The following is a 13,775-nucleotide window of genomic DNA, read 5'->3' on the forward strand; positions in this document are numbered from 1 at the left end:
GGTACCCCACCAGAATCTAATGATAGAAAAGGTCTCCACTTCCTGGCCTATTTGATCTAACTGTTCTGGTGAACCAGTCAAAGATTGCCAACTGAGATAGAAATGTTCATGATCTGAACTGGACTGGAACTATTAATTCATTTCAGGCATGCCAGCTAGGCTTCAAATGGCAACACATTTGCCATAATTGACTTGAGATATATTTCAAGGGACAAACTAGAAATTAAAAATTCCATCCCTACTGTGAATTCATGAGTCATCCAATCCCTCTAGTGTAAGTTATCCTCTAAAATACAACTGCCTAAAATATCATTAGTGTACACGTTGTTCCACTCTGGTTTTCCCTTGTCCTTTGTCATTTACAATACAACCATATTTAGACCAGTGCGGCTGTGAAAATTCGGGGCTGGGTGGAGGCAGGCGGGGAGGGGGAAAGAAAATACACTAACTTGGATACAGTGATGGGGATGCCACTGGAGACACAAATAAAAATAGCATTCTTAAACGTATTACAGTAATGACTACTTTAGAACAATACATTTCTCACAGTGAACACCACTTGAGTGTTTACGTCTCCCCATGCACCCTGGGTCATTCATCAGCAGAAAAAAAATATTTGGAATCTTAGCTGTTATTGCTTAATTATAAGTGTGTGATGAATATTAACAGCTTTCAAGGTTACTTGTCCATCTTCTCACCCTTCGATATTTCTCCAGCCTCCTCACCCCCACAAAAAAAAAAAAAAAGAATCTCTCTCTAATTCGAACCAAGGTACTCAACAGCAATTACTAGACACCTAAGCAGTTCTAAAGTACTCCGCTACCCAAGCAAATCGGCATAGTATTGTTGCTCAAGTGTGCTGTTCTCTAGCATCCTCATTTTGAATTGAGCCGCTATCCTTTAAAAACAAACAAACCCAACAACTCTCTCCTAACTTAAGGGTACACTTCTCAAGCTAAGTACCTTTCTATAATAAGCCTACTTACTTGCATAGAAAGAGGAAGAATTTTTAATCTCTCTCTTATCATTAAGAGAAAAATGTCACATAAGTATAGAATCAAAATAAGGAAGACAAGTCACCTCTTGTCAGGAGAGGCACACAAAGAAAATACTTGCCAGCATTAAGCTCATCACCTTTGAGAGCTCTATACAAGTTAAGAGTATTTTCTTCGTGCAACGCACTGCTTCTCACAGCTGAATAACTATCCCAGCTTCATCCACAGATAAAAAGTTACACTGATGGGGTGGGGAGAGAGTCATTTTCTCAACGTAAGACTTGTAGCCTTAGAAATGAGACTTCACTTAAAGGAAAAAAACCTCTAATATTGCTCATTTTGGAACAGAGCAAATTTAATAAATTGAGGAAAAAAATGTATCCCCACTGCAGAGAAAAATGCATCACTAATTAAATTAAAGTTGGTTTTGACAGGGTAGAATAATTACCTTAGATGCCAGGTTGTCTACTAGTGCAATCATGGAGTTCTTAAAAAGGGTAGCAGCAGTCAAGGGTCGTTTGGTTACCTCTGTGATGCTCAGTTTACCTTCAGGCCACATCATCTTCAACACAGGATTGGAACTATAAGACAGAGGAAGTAGACATCCGAGTGATGATGATTCATTTTAATCTAAATCAAACAACTAACTTCTGGGTGAGATCCAACAAATGATTCCAGTTTGACTAGGATACTAGCTAAGGAAATACCATGGTTTGGTCTGCAGAAACTCTAGTTAAAATGCAATGTTACTTTTTGAATATGCTGGAAGAAACAATATTCTCCATGCTGAAAGTTAATCTACAGTAATGGTAAAGTAAATTTAGCAGAGAAGTAATCTATCAGAACCAGTCATCAGTTTAGACAGGGTAGATATATGTATAAAAGGGATTTTGGGGGGGGGGGGGCAGTTTCATAGATTCATAGACTGTAGAGTCAGAAGCGTTAAGTTAATATAAATCACAAACACCTCCCTTTAAAATGTAGCATTATTCCCAACTGTATTTCAGCATGTAATTTAACCCAAGTTATATTTCTGATAGAAATAAAAACCAAACGTATACATAAATGCCATTTTTAAGTTTTGGCTTGCATTTTCTGAACAGTACAAAAAAAGTCACTGTTAAAAGGCACAGCTTCAACATAACTACACAACTGATCCAACAGTGGACACTACTGAAGGTAGTACAGGTAGTCTTTTAAGCTCTTTTCTCCCTCACAAAGAAGTGACAGACAAGATAATGAAGGTTAACTGCTTGACAAGGTAAATGGAAGGTCAGAGTTTATGGAACAATGGGCCCTTGAGAAGGGGCTGTGTAGTTTGGACAGTTTCTATCTCAGTAGTCGGAGAAGTGATAGTTTCAGTGACAGACTAGCAAGTCGTGGCCATTCAATAAAAAGGAGAGTGTGTCAAGGAGAAAATAAGAATAAGCGCACACAAACTCAAAGCATCATAAAGGGGAAAAGCCAAGATGTCAAAAGGAGAGAGGAAAAAAATCTTTAGTTGCTACCATGTTGATACTACAAATCTGGACAAAAAAAATTAGAAATGCTCATTTAGGTATAGTTATATCAGTTTTGACACATTTCTAACACACCGTGGGGGAACTCATGCAACTTATATGTTAGAAATGTTCCAAATATAGTTCTTGTCTGTATATGGAAAGAAACCAGATATTATAGTAATAACAAGTTAATAAGAAGGCAGTTAAACTACTGTAATTAAACCTTAATATCTACCAATTTCTTAGCTGCATGGTTCCAGTTGAGTTTTAAGCTACTGATGTAGATATTTAAACCTTAGACCACTGGAGAAGTTGCAAAGGCCTAGGAAAAAAGCTAATGTTGTACCAGTATTTAAAACAGAAAAACAGAATGATCAGAGTACCTATAGGGAAAGTAGCCAGACACAGATCCTGGGCAAAGGCGCAGAAATACAGGATACAAGCATAAAATATTAGAGAAAAATTAATTACATTACCATGTTTTTATGGAAAAGTGGTTTTGTAAAACAAGATGGTATCAGGTTTGGTAGGATTTCAAGCTTTGTTGGCAAAGTTAACTTGCCATACAATACTGTTGAAATAGCATAATTAAAATGATGACTCTGTAGAGAAAGAAGTGGAGCGCATATTAAATGAACGGAAACTGCTAACTGGCAGTTTCCAGAAAAAAAAAAAAAGTTATAAAAAAAAATTGAGAATCCTTCAACCAACAGGTATGATTCTAGCAGTGTTCCCTGTGCTTCTGTTCTTGGTCCAATGCTATTAAATATCTTTATCATAAGCCAAAAGAAAAGAAAATTACTACTGTTAAACTTGTTTGTATTCCAAAGAGTGGGGTAAGGGACAGGTCAGCTATACAAAGGTATTAATCCCGCGGCAAGTGGGGGTCAAAAGTGCATTTTTAAACAGAGTCAAATGAAAGAATATCAAAAACAACAGACCATACGTGTCACAAAGTAGGGCCATAACCTGGAGAACAGCTACTCTGAAATGGATTTTGGGTCATGATAGATGAACAACTGAATGGGAGCTCCTAATGCATAGGCAACGAGCAAGTACTGACAGTGCTGGCACAACTCTGCACCACTGCTCTGCCGCTGCTACTAGGCATTAGGTCTGGCTGGGCTGCAGCCCCATGCTCCACTGTTGCCACAGAAATCACACTACTGCCACCACCCCACACTGCTGCTGGGGCCTATCACTGGCCAGGCTGCAGCCCTGTACCCCCACACCTCTGTCAGTGCAGAAATCTGGGGGAGGACGGACATGCTACGCATGCCTCCCTGATGCATCACCTATGACCTAGTGCAATGCACTGGCTAAGAAAGGCTAACACAATCCTTGGCTGCCTATGTAGGGAACACAGATGTAAGATGTTATTACCTTCATATACACTATTAGTGAGACTATTACTGAAAAGAGGAGTATGACCTGTTTAGTTGTCTATACAACAGGAAAAAAAAAAAAAAAAGGATATTCATAAACTAGATCGATTTCAAGAAAAAAAATCTACAAGAATGATTTAGTGTCTAGGAAGCCTGTCCTACAAAAAGATAAACTCATTATTAGTCCATCTAGGAGAAGATCAGGATGCGACTTGATTGTAGTTTCTAAGTAACTCCATAGCAAAAGATTTCCTATCAAAAAGACTTTAATTAGCAAGATTCAATGGCATCAAAAGATGCAAGATTCAATGGCTAGAAAGTGAAGATAGATACATTCAAAATTAGAAATAAGGTGCAAATTCTTCCTTTGAAACAATTTACTTCTGGACAAGTGAGATCTTTTCATCACTTGAAATGCTTAAAACAAATTTTGGAAAAATCATTTAAAAAAAAGAAAAAAAAAGAAAAAGAGTTTTGCTCTAAACTCAGCCAGAAAAATTATGGGCTTAATACAGAAGTTTTTCTCTGAAATTCTCTGGTTTGTGTTTTGCACAAGCTCAGATGAGAGAACCATAATAATTCCTTCTAGCCAACAAAACTATTAACTGGATTATAACAGTATCTTGTTACAGCACAGTCTACAAAACAGCCTGCCTGATTAAAATTCCTTACCTGTTATACATTAGGCGTTTGAAGTCTTGGAATAAAGTGTCCTTGTTTTTGTCAATAAATCCAGTGACTGAGTAACTAGCAAAAGAAAAAAAGTAAGTTGCACAGCAGTCAAACAAGAGCAAAGCCAGCTCTGAGCAGAACATCTGTGCACCACCACCAGATTTAAAAGAGATGGGACTAGGCAACAGGAAAGAATCTATACCATCATATCTATCACTAATTAGCTGTGCAAAAATTAGGCAAATCACTGAAGTTCTGTACCTATTTTCTCCCTGTGAAATGGAGTAACACTTACCTAACCCAAGAAAGAACTCTGAAGTCTACAGATGAGAAACAGTTGGATGGGGTCCAAATCTAAAAGTGCACCTCAAAACACCTTATGCATCAAAGTTTTCCTGAGTACAGTTTCCAAGGCTCTACAAGTTCTGTTTTTGCACATGCCCAGAACTGAATAATTTGGCACTCACATCTAAGCCCAATCAGGAGCTGCAAACTAAGAATTTCTCTCCCCAAGTCCCTTAAGGACCCCTATCTGATGGACCTAGTATCCACAGGATTGAGCTCTGCAGAAAATACAGCAGCCACAGAAACTTACATTCGAAAACACAACCAGAGAAAGAAAGGGGGATTTTTCCCCCTTTTATACCAGAGCTCCATGATTAAAGCACTCACCAAGAATGAGGGAGCTGTGTTTTATATCTCCCTCAGTCTGAAGAAGTCCAAAACCCTTATCTCACCTCCCAAGAGTGTCCTAACCAACTAGCTATAAGCTGTTTTTGAGTGGAGGCATGATTCACCATTCATGTGGAAGCTGGGTCATTGTGCAGGAAAGAATTCAGGATTATCAGGTGGATTTAACCCAGTGGTGCTCAACCTTTTCCTCGTGCAGGCCAGATCCAGATGTGTGGGGAGGGCAAGAGGGGCAGAGACTCTGTAGCCCAGGTCACACAGGGAGAAGGGGATGCAGCCTGGTTCTGATGAGCAATATGCACCTTGGAGTCTGGGAATTTGGCAGGGCAGGACAGGGAGGGATGCTATATTAAATGGCCACGGCTTCCCTGCCACCAAGTTTCCCGACCCGGGGGGAAGCCCTGTTGACTGGATGCCAAGGCTGCATTTCGCCCATGGGCTAGAGGTTGAGCACCCTTGATTTATCCAGTTATTGTTTCTGGCATATTAAATTCAAAAGCAGTTCTGGCAGATGAGGCCAGAACTCAGTTAAGTGCTCTAACTGATGGGCTCGACAGTCCTACTCTTCCCTAGCCCAATGAATCTCAAGGTTTTGCTTCAGAGTGACCCAGCATCAACAGGAATGGTAGAGTTGCTCCACTCCAGAACAGCCTATAGTCAGGGGCTAAGGTCACACTTGGGAGGCAAGAAATTTGAGTTCAAAACCTAGTCTCCCACATCCTAGAGGACCAATGTTATATAAAAAAAGTGGGGGTATTAACACCACCACCACAATAATTGAGAGGAGTATCCCCACGCCCTGTGAATCCCAATATGACACAGGCACCTCCCAGCAGCTCAGTGGGAATTTAAATCCCAGGAAAGGGACCATATTCTAAGGTACACAACAACCTGAATATTATAGCTTAAAAAGTCAAGTAAGAAAATAGAAGGTGCAACTTTATTCCAGAAACTCACATAACATCTCCAGCGTAGTGCTTAATCCGAAAGTCTCTATCGAACTCCAGGATTTTGTCTGTCGCACAAAGCTAAAATAATTTTGCACATTGTTAAAATGAAGGCGTTAAAATGTAATAATTGAAATTCCACAAACTTCAGGACAGAAAAGCTCTCTGTTTTTTCCTCCTCCCCTCCCCCCCATATATTGCAAAGAAACTAAAACTGTAAAATTGCATGTATTTATAGCTCTGCCTACAGAGACATATTCCAGTGCAAATATCCCACTCCTTTGCAACACTATCTTCAAAAAAATCTGAATAAAGTAAATAAGGTATAAATAATACATGTATATAAAAATAAACCAAGATTCAAAAAACAGATTTTTTTAGATTAAGTCCTAACATCTCCAAACTGCTTTTATTAAAAAGCATATTTGCATAGATACAGAACTGATGTGCTTTGGAGTTCTCTCTGTTCCCACTTTTTATTCTTCCAGGGCATTATAACCTTATTCACAGGCAACTAGTGTGGTATCATTAATGTTGGATGATGAACTTATTTAAGAAGCATTCTGTCCTACCACAACATACAATGTAAGCTAGAGCTTTCACAGGTCAGTGATTTAGCCCACAGTGTGGACAGAACTAGAACCATTTTCCTGTTGCCACATTTAGGAATGTTCTATATTACCATATTTTCTTCTGTACAACACACCCTGTAATATAATGCACACCTTGGTTTTGAAAGGTAGAATGAAAAAAACCCTGATTTTTCCAAAGTTATGGTTGCATAGAGAAGGGACTGAGCCTAATCTTCAACTGACTCACCCACACTTTCCCACTTAAGCTGCAAAATAAGAGGAGAGACCAGAAGCAGCTAGTAGACAGCAAAATTGCCTTAAGAAATGTTAGCTTGATTAATGAAACCAAGATCATTAAAAAGGAGAGACTGTCATTAACACTCACAGAGTAAAGAACAATGAGCCGTTAATTCAGCAGACTCCCTCAGCTGCTTGAATAGTAGTACCACAGCTGCTACACTGTGGAGAAGGAATCAACACAGGGTAGCTCTATCCCAGGCAGAAAAATCAGCTAACTACTAAAGACAAGCATTCCCAATTTTGGGGAGGAAAGATGTGCTATATGCAAGAAAACATGGTATGTTAAATTCCCATGCTATAAGATGGATCCAAAAAGCCAAAACAGGAGGAGTCACTAGGATCTAAAAGAAATAATGCAACATTAGGGGCTTTCCTATAAAATGTGAAACTAGCATAGGAACTGACAAGCGCTCATTTCTAACACATAGGTAGGGCTGGACCTTCAGTAGCCATACTCTACTCAGGACAAGAGAACTGCAACAGAATCATGCCTTAATATGGCAGAGTGGTTTCATTTGCCAATAGGCTCTTTTTGGAAAAGCTTTGAGAGGAACCCAGTCAGATGCATCTCAAACCTTTATTTGGACTTATGTCTTTTCTTTTTATTTCAAAAGCATTGTGTTAGCTTTTTTGGACCCAGCAAGTCTAGAAGTATCTGCCAGCAGAAATATTTAGGCAGTGAGATCTGGCCAAAAAAAAAAAAAAAAAAAAAAAAGCCTGAGAAATGTCTAACTAACTACAGGCTTACAGAGCAGAGCAGTATTTCTTTCTAAGGCTCTCTCAATTCATAGCCTACATTTTGCTTGATATCTTGTCTTCAAAGTACCCATCACGTTCAAAAGCAAACTGCTACCTCTCAGACAAGTGCTACTGAGACTTCATGGTCTGACAGATGTTAAGCAGCACCCATTTCTCCTAGGTAACAAAATATATTTCACCTCTGAATTTCCCTGCCCTGGACTGGTGGGACCATGGCAGCACCACAAGCTGCTCAGCTGGTTAACTCTAAGCATTATCAAGTGTTATGAATATTCATGCTAAGAATTGCAACATTTAAGGATTCCTAGCTCAAGTTATCTGAATGTACTAGTACCATGTTTTAATCGCCTTAGATCAGATAGCACATGTAAAATTTAGAACATTTACATCAAAGCATACAACATCTGCTTAGTTCTAAACACAAAGGTGCATCTGCAATTAATAAAAATGTAGGCGGGGGGCGGGGTGGGACAGAAAATATTGTGGCAGGTTTAATACCAACTCTACCAACTTGCACCAATCATGGATAAATCACTTCACCTGTGACAGTTTCCCCAATACTGAAAGCCTTAGGAATTTGTTTAAGGTACATCATCTGTGCACTTGACCAAGATCAGTTACAAATATTAGAATCTAAAGAAGCCTTTCCTTGTTGAGAATAATCTGCTATTTATATCAAAGGGGTGTTGTGAAGAATAGTTAATAAATGTACAGAACTATGTTATTAGATGATTCAGAGAAACAGATAGGTTTTTTAAGTGGCTTTCTTGCTTTAGGAATATAATTTTGCCATCTCAATATTTATTAAGACAGTAAAAACCTTTGCCAGTCTTTTTCATGGTATGTCTGGGTTTCACCACAATAACCAAGACAACCAAGCAAGGAGCAGATGATCAGGAATACAGTACACAAACTAGGACACTATTATTTAGGGCATAGCAACCCCTTAGAGCTTATCTACACTGATGCAGAGTGCAACATACTGCACAGGAAAGCAGTGAAGCATTAACTATTCAGCTGGAAGATAGAAGCTATTCCCATAACATATTAACACATATATTTTAACTCTTTGGAAATATCTCCCTCCCAATATCTTTAATTTACACAGTATTTTAAGTTAAGACATAAAGGTACCCAACAAACTAACATGAGTTCACAAGCCAACTGTGCACCAGATCAATACTTTAACTTAACCCTAAAAAAGACTGAAACAGTCTTACTTTTATGGGGGTGGTAACTACCAGAAAGAGAAGGCATCGAGTTATTTTAGGTTTTAGTTAGAAATGTGATGCTTACAAGGGTGTTAGATACTCACATGGCAGAAAGAATCTGAGCAAGCCACTGATGTTTTGGGGGTCAAGATATCCAAAGTAATATCCTTTTAGGCTAGCTGAAATTGTTCCTCCCCACTAGAGTTAGTGTACCTACCTACATGCAAGGCAGATGCATCCCTCCCCCTAGAAAGTTCATTTTTAATAGTGGTATTCCTTCAGTCTATGCTAATAGTTTCCCAATGCTACCCTTTACTGAAGAATACCATAACTGGCCAGATTTCTGAATGTTTCCTATGCAATGAAAAGACAAGTCCTAAAAACAGCAGGTTGATCAGCAGCATAACTACAGTGCAGTGAGTATGGCACCAGGCCTGGGTGCTAACTATGAAAGGATGCCAGAATCTTCCCCTCTGGGTGTCTTTACCATGTCAAGGGTAGCCCTGTGCTGCCTTACTACAGGAGTGGCCCCACTCCCAGCAATGAACCTGAGGGGTGGGGGACAAGTGAAACTGTATCTCCCAGAAGGCTACATTTTCACAGCTGGTCTCCCCACACCTCTCTCTCCTGCCCTGGCTTTCTGTATAGGAAAGGTTACATTGGCTGCAGCAGCAGCAGCATTCCCCATGTAGAGAGCCAGGCAGGTAATGTTTCCCAATCTCCCCACTTCCACCCCTGCCTCTGGCATTAAATGAGTTCACTACACCTCCGAGTTCAATCAATTGTCTTTTCCTTTTATAATCTCCCTCATAACCCCTTTTATAACCTCCCTGGTTGTTTGGCAAACTCATTTCCTGGACACCAGCATAGTGAAGGATGCAGAGCAGGAACAGCTATCTCCTTTATTGGTTAGCACTTGCAAATTGGTCTCATCTCTGAAATTAAAGTTTAAATGGAAACTGAACTCTACCTCAGAGTTTAAAGTTGACTGGCAGGAAAGCACTGGGAAGTTGTTGCCCAGACTATACAAATTTTAAAGATAATATTTCATAGATATCAGAGTAGGAAGGAACCTTAACAGATCATCAAGTCCGACCTGGGCAGGAAAGAGTGTTGGAGTTGGATGACCCCAGCCAGATGCCTATCCAGCCTTCTCTTAAAGACCCCCAAGGTAGGGGAAAGCACCACCTCCCTTGGAAGCCCATTCCAAATTTTGGCCACCCTCACCATAAAGAAGTTATTTCTGATGTCTAGCCTAAGTTTGCTCTCTGTCAGTTTGTGACCATTGTTCCTTGTTACCCCAAGAGGCACCCTGGTGAACAGAGCATCTTTGATACCTTGCTGCACCCCCCTGATGAATTTATAGGCAGTCACAGGATCACCTCCCAGCCTTTTCTTGCAGAGGCTGAAGAGGTCCAGGTCCCTTAGTCTCTCCTCACAGAGAGACCTGTTGGCCTGTAAACCCTTAACCATACGAGTGGCCCTCCTCTGGACCCTCTCAAAGCTATCCACATCCTTCTTAAAGTACGGTGCCCAAAACTGGACGCAGTACTCCAACTGCGGTCTGACCAATGCTGCATAGAGGGGAAGTATTACCTCCTTGGTTCTATTTGTCATGCATCTGTGCTTAGCTGATGTGCGGTTAGCTTTGCTGATGATTGTCACAGCCTTAGGATTTCATTTTATTCCACGCAGCCTTAGGATTGTACTCATTCACAAATATTAGCACTAGCAAAGGAAAGAATGTCTTCCAAAATCGTGGGCCCCAACTATGCGTGGTAGAAATAATGGCACATTGAGGAAGCTCACCAGTTGTTTAAACTAACATGATGTATTCATAACATGAACCCTGACCTTAACTGCAGAATAATCCTGTAAAAGTGAAAACACTGTTTACCAAAAATCCTCATGGCAGACTGGGTGAAAGGTTATACTCCAAGTTAAATGCATTTAAGAAAATGCTACAATTTGGAAGAAGATTGTTTACCCCTTCACATTTCATTCAGACAAGCCAGATCTAACTCTGTTGTTTTAATTCAAAGTCTCTGGAGGTAGTCTATAGCATATTTTTGATACAAGAATGCTAATAATCTATTCCTGCTCTATACAGTAGAAAAAAAACCAATATTTTAACCAACAGATTTCAAACAAATGTGTCTCAGTAAAGATGCATGGATTAAATACTATCGCATTATGCAGTCTGAGTGGTTCACAAAAACAAATAAGGCCAGCGCCCACATTTTTTAGATAGTAGCAAGTGACAAAAATCAAAGGGCCTACAAGATTATAATTTTAAATGAGCATATTTTGTAGCTAGGGAGAAAAAAAAAAAATCATACAGCTGTGTAAGGCAAGAGTGTGGGCCATTTTCAGTGCCACTGTGTATTAGAACTGCTTGAGAAGGTAAGTCACATGAACTGAAACTGGGTATCTATTGGTTATAAATGACATCATGATATGTCAAGATCTAAGATCCTGCTGCTTTTCCCTTAAAATAATTATTCGGGCATTGAGCATACTTTAGCTCCCTCTACTGGACCCAAAGCTTTATAACATTATTTAAAAAGGGCCTTGTCACAGGACACAGGCACATGTTTTGATCTGAGATGGTATTAAGCATTACCATGCTTGGAACATGTTCAGTCATACAGTAATGCTTACTACAATCTCAAGCCACTCTAGACAAGGCTGGAGCTCTCACCCCAAAACTAACCCTCAGCACATATCTACCAATGAGAATATGCAACCCCCATGACCGGAGCCCATGCCCTCCCCGCCAAATGCCCAGCACTGCCCAGATGGAAAACACCTCCCTCTGGCATGCTGGGCAAAGTCAGATCTTTGCTGTTAGCAATGGGCAGGAGGCAGCACAGGGAGCCCAGCCCAGGAGAGGTTTCAGCAACCTGTCACTGAATCCATGGAGTGAGTCAGGTCTCTGCCACTGGCCATCTTGAACTGCATGCAGTATGGTGTGGGGGCTAGGACTGATAAATCAGACACTTGTTGATCCTAGCCCCCATACCACACCAGAATCTTGAACTCGTATTATTTCCATGGAGCAGTTTGATGATAGCTACACACATTACTTAATATGATGTGGAGATATTCCTCTCACAGTCATAACTTTGCTACAGTATGAGCACACTTAGCACATTTTACTGCTGGAATGTGCAGACGCTCACATTAAGTGCCGTTTACATGTCCTAAGTGTAATGCATGAGATGGCCCTCAATCTAGAGTAGAGAACTCTGTTTTTGTAGCACAATGACAGAATGCCTCCAGTTCATGTCACTGCTCAAGCCCGTTCCCTTATCCCTTTAAGCCAAAATAACAAGCCATGTTCAGCAAGTGAGGGGAGGTGGCATAAGCTTCTGATTGCATGTACCACCAAGTTACCTTTCTGCTGGAGAAATGAGCATGTTTCCCTAGTTTCTTATTAAGAGCCTCAAGGAACATCTCATCTGTAACTTTTCCAACATTCATGCAGGCATCATCCAGAATGGCAATGATCCCCTTGTGCTGCTGCTCCACCAGGTCCACAATGATTTGGTTGTTAAAGTAATCAATCTGCAGAACACCAGAGTATAAATATAGGTTTTGGCTAGAGTGAGAAAGAAGTAGAGGTGCGCAGGTATTATGCACAGATCAGTAACTAGACAGAATTATGCAAATAAGATTATATCATACCAATTTTCTAAACTTAAGCTACTGGACCCATTATACAGGAGCTCAGTGCCCACCACTCTCTCAAAGCAAATCTGCAAAGTGAAAAAATTTTATTTCATGAGACCCTATCTTTCATCTTCTGCCACAGTATACCATTCCTAGATTGACAAAATATGCAATTGTGGACCAGTGATGTTTTACAAGTCATAATTAAGAATCAGAACCTAGAAGTGCTCTACAGAGAGCCTATTGTCTGAAAACATCCTGGATTGCAAGAACACACATTAATAATTCTTATTCTGAGCAGCATACTTTTAATATTTGTTTCCAACTTGTAACATAAGCTTCATCCTTCATGAGAGTCAAGATAATCCAAAAATAGAATACCAACTACTAGAATTTAGACTATGTTCAAGCAAGCAAAAGTCTAATTATCAAAACTGAAAAGAGGGTTTAACACTGCTTGGCTCTATCAGCAAAAGTCCCATTCATTCCAGTGGGGAGACAAAGAAATGTTGGTCCAGTAAATGATTTTCTTGTCAGGATACAGCAGTTCTGTAGACATTTATTTCAACTGCTCAAATTTATCCAGTCACTACAACTAGTGGAACAGGCTAATTTGATGGCTAATGGACCAGGCAGAATCAAAATAATCCCCTTGGCAATCCCACATACACTTCTGTAATTGGTTTTTCTTCTCTATGCAGGTCAAAATAGTTTTATTATTGTAAAATTAGTGGATCAACATAATAGAAAGATCTGCAGCACTCCATCTTTCATGGATTTCTGATTATTGCAGTACTTGCTCTATACAAAACTAGTATAGTCTGCAACTTACCCAGGGAGTCCACCAAAAAGCCATTTTGAGACAATTTCCCTTACTGGTAATAACACTAAAAAGTGTGAACTCCATACAGAATTTACTGTGCAGTTTTTCTGGACACTTGCAGGTCTTAGTCACATTGTAAGACACAAGAACAAAGGGAAAATGCTTTCTAGCTACCCAAGAAATATGGGCAATAGGTATAATATTCTTCCTGTAGCATTTCTCTAATGAGATCCCCCTATTAAATTTT

General features: G+C 39.8%; 1 protein-coding gene across 1 annotated transcript in view; it reads right to left on the minus strand.

Moving 5' to 3' along the window:
* The window catches only part of MYO1D (myosin ID), a 274,772-nt gene that overhangs the window by 186,614 nt on the left and 74,383 nt on the right, over nt 1-13,775 (minus strand). The window contains exons 11-14 of the mRNA XM_014596285.3: nt 12,430-12,600; nt 6,202-6,272; nt 4,555-4,629; nt 1,444-1,576 (exon numbers count right to left, since the gene is read on the minus strand). Coding sequence (XP_014451771.1) covers nt 1,444-1,576; nt 4,555-4,629; nt 6,202-6,272; nt 12,430-12,600 — 450 coding nt within the window. The remainder of the gene's footprint in view (nt 1-1,443; nt 1,577-4,554; nt 4,630-6,201; nt 6,273-12,429; nt 12,601-13,775) is intronic.

This window comes from Alligator mississippiensis, chromosome 4 (assembly GCF_030867095.1).
Source record: "Alligator mississippiensis isolate rAllMis1 chromosome 4, rAllMis1, whole genome shotgun sequence".
Lineage (NCBI taxonomy): Eukaryota > Metazoa > Chordata > Crocodylia > Alligatoridae > Alligator > Alligator mississippiensis.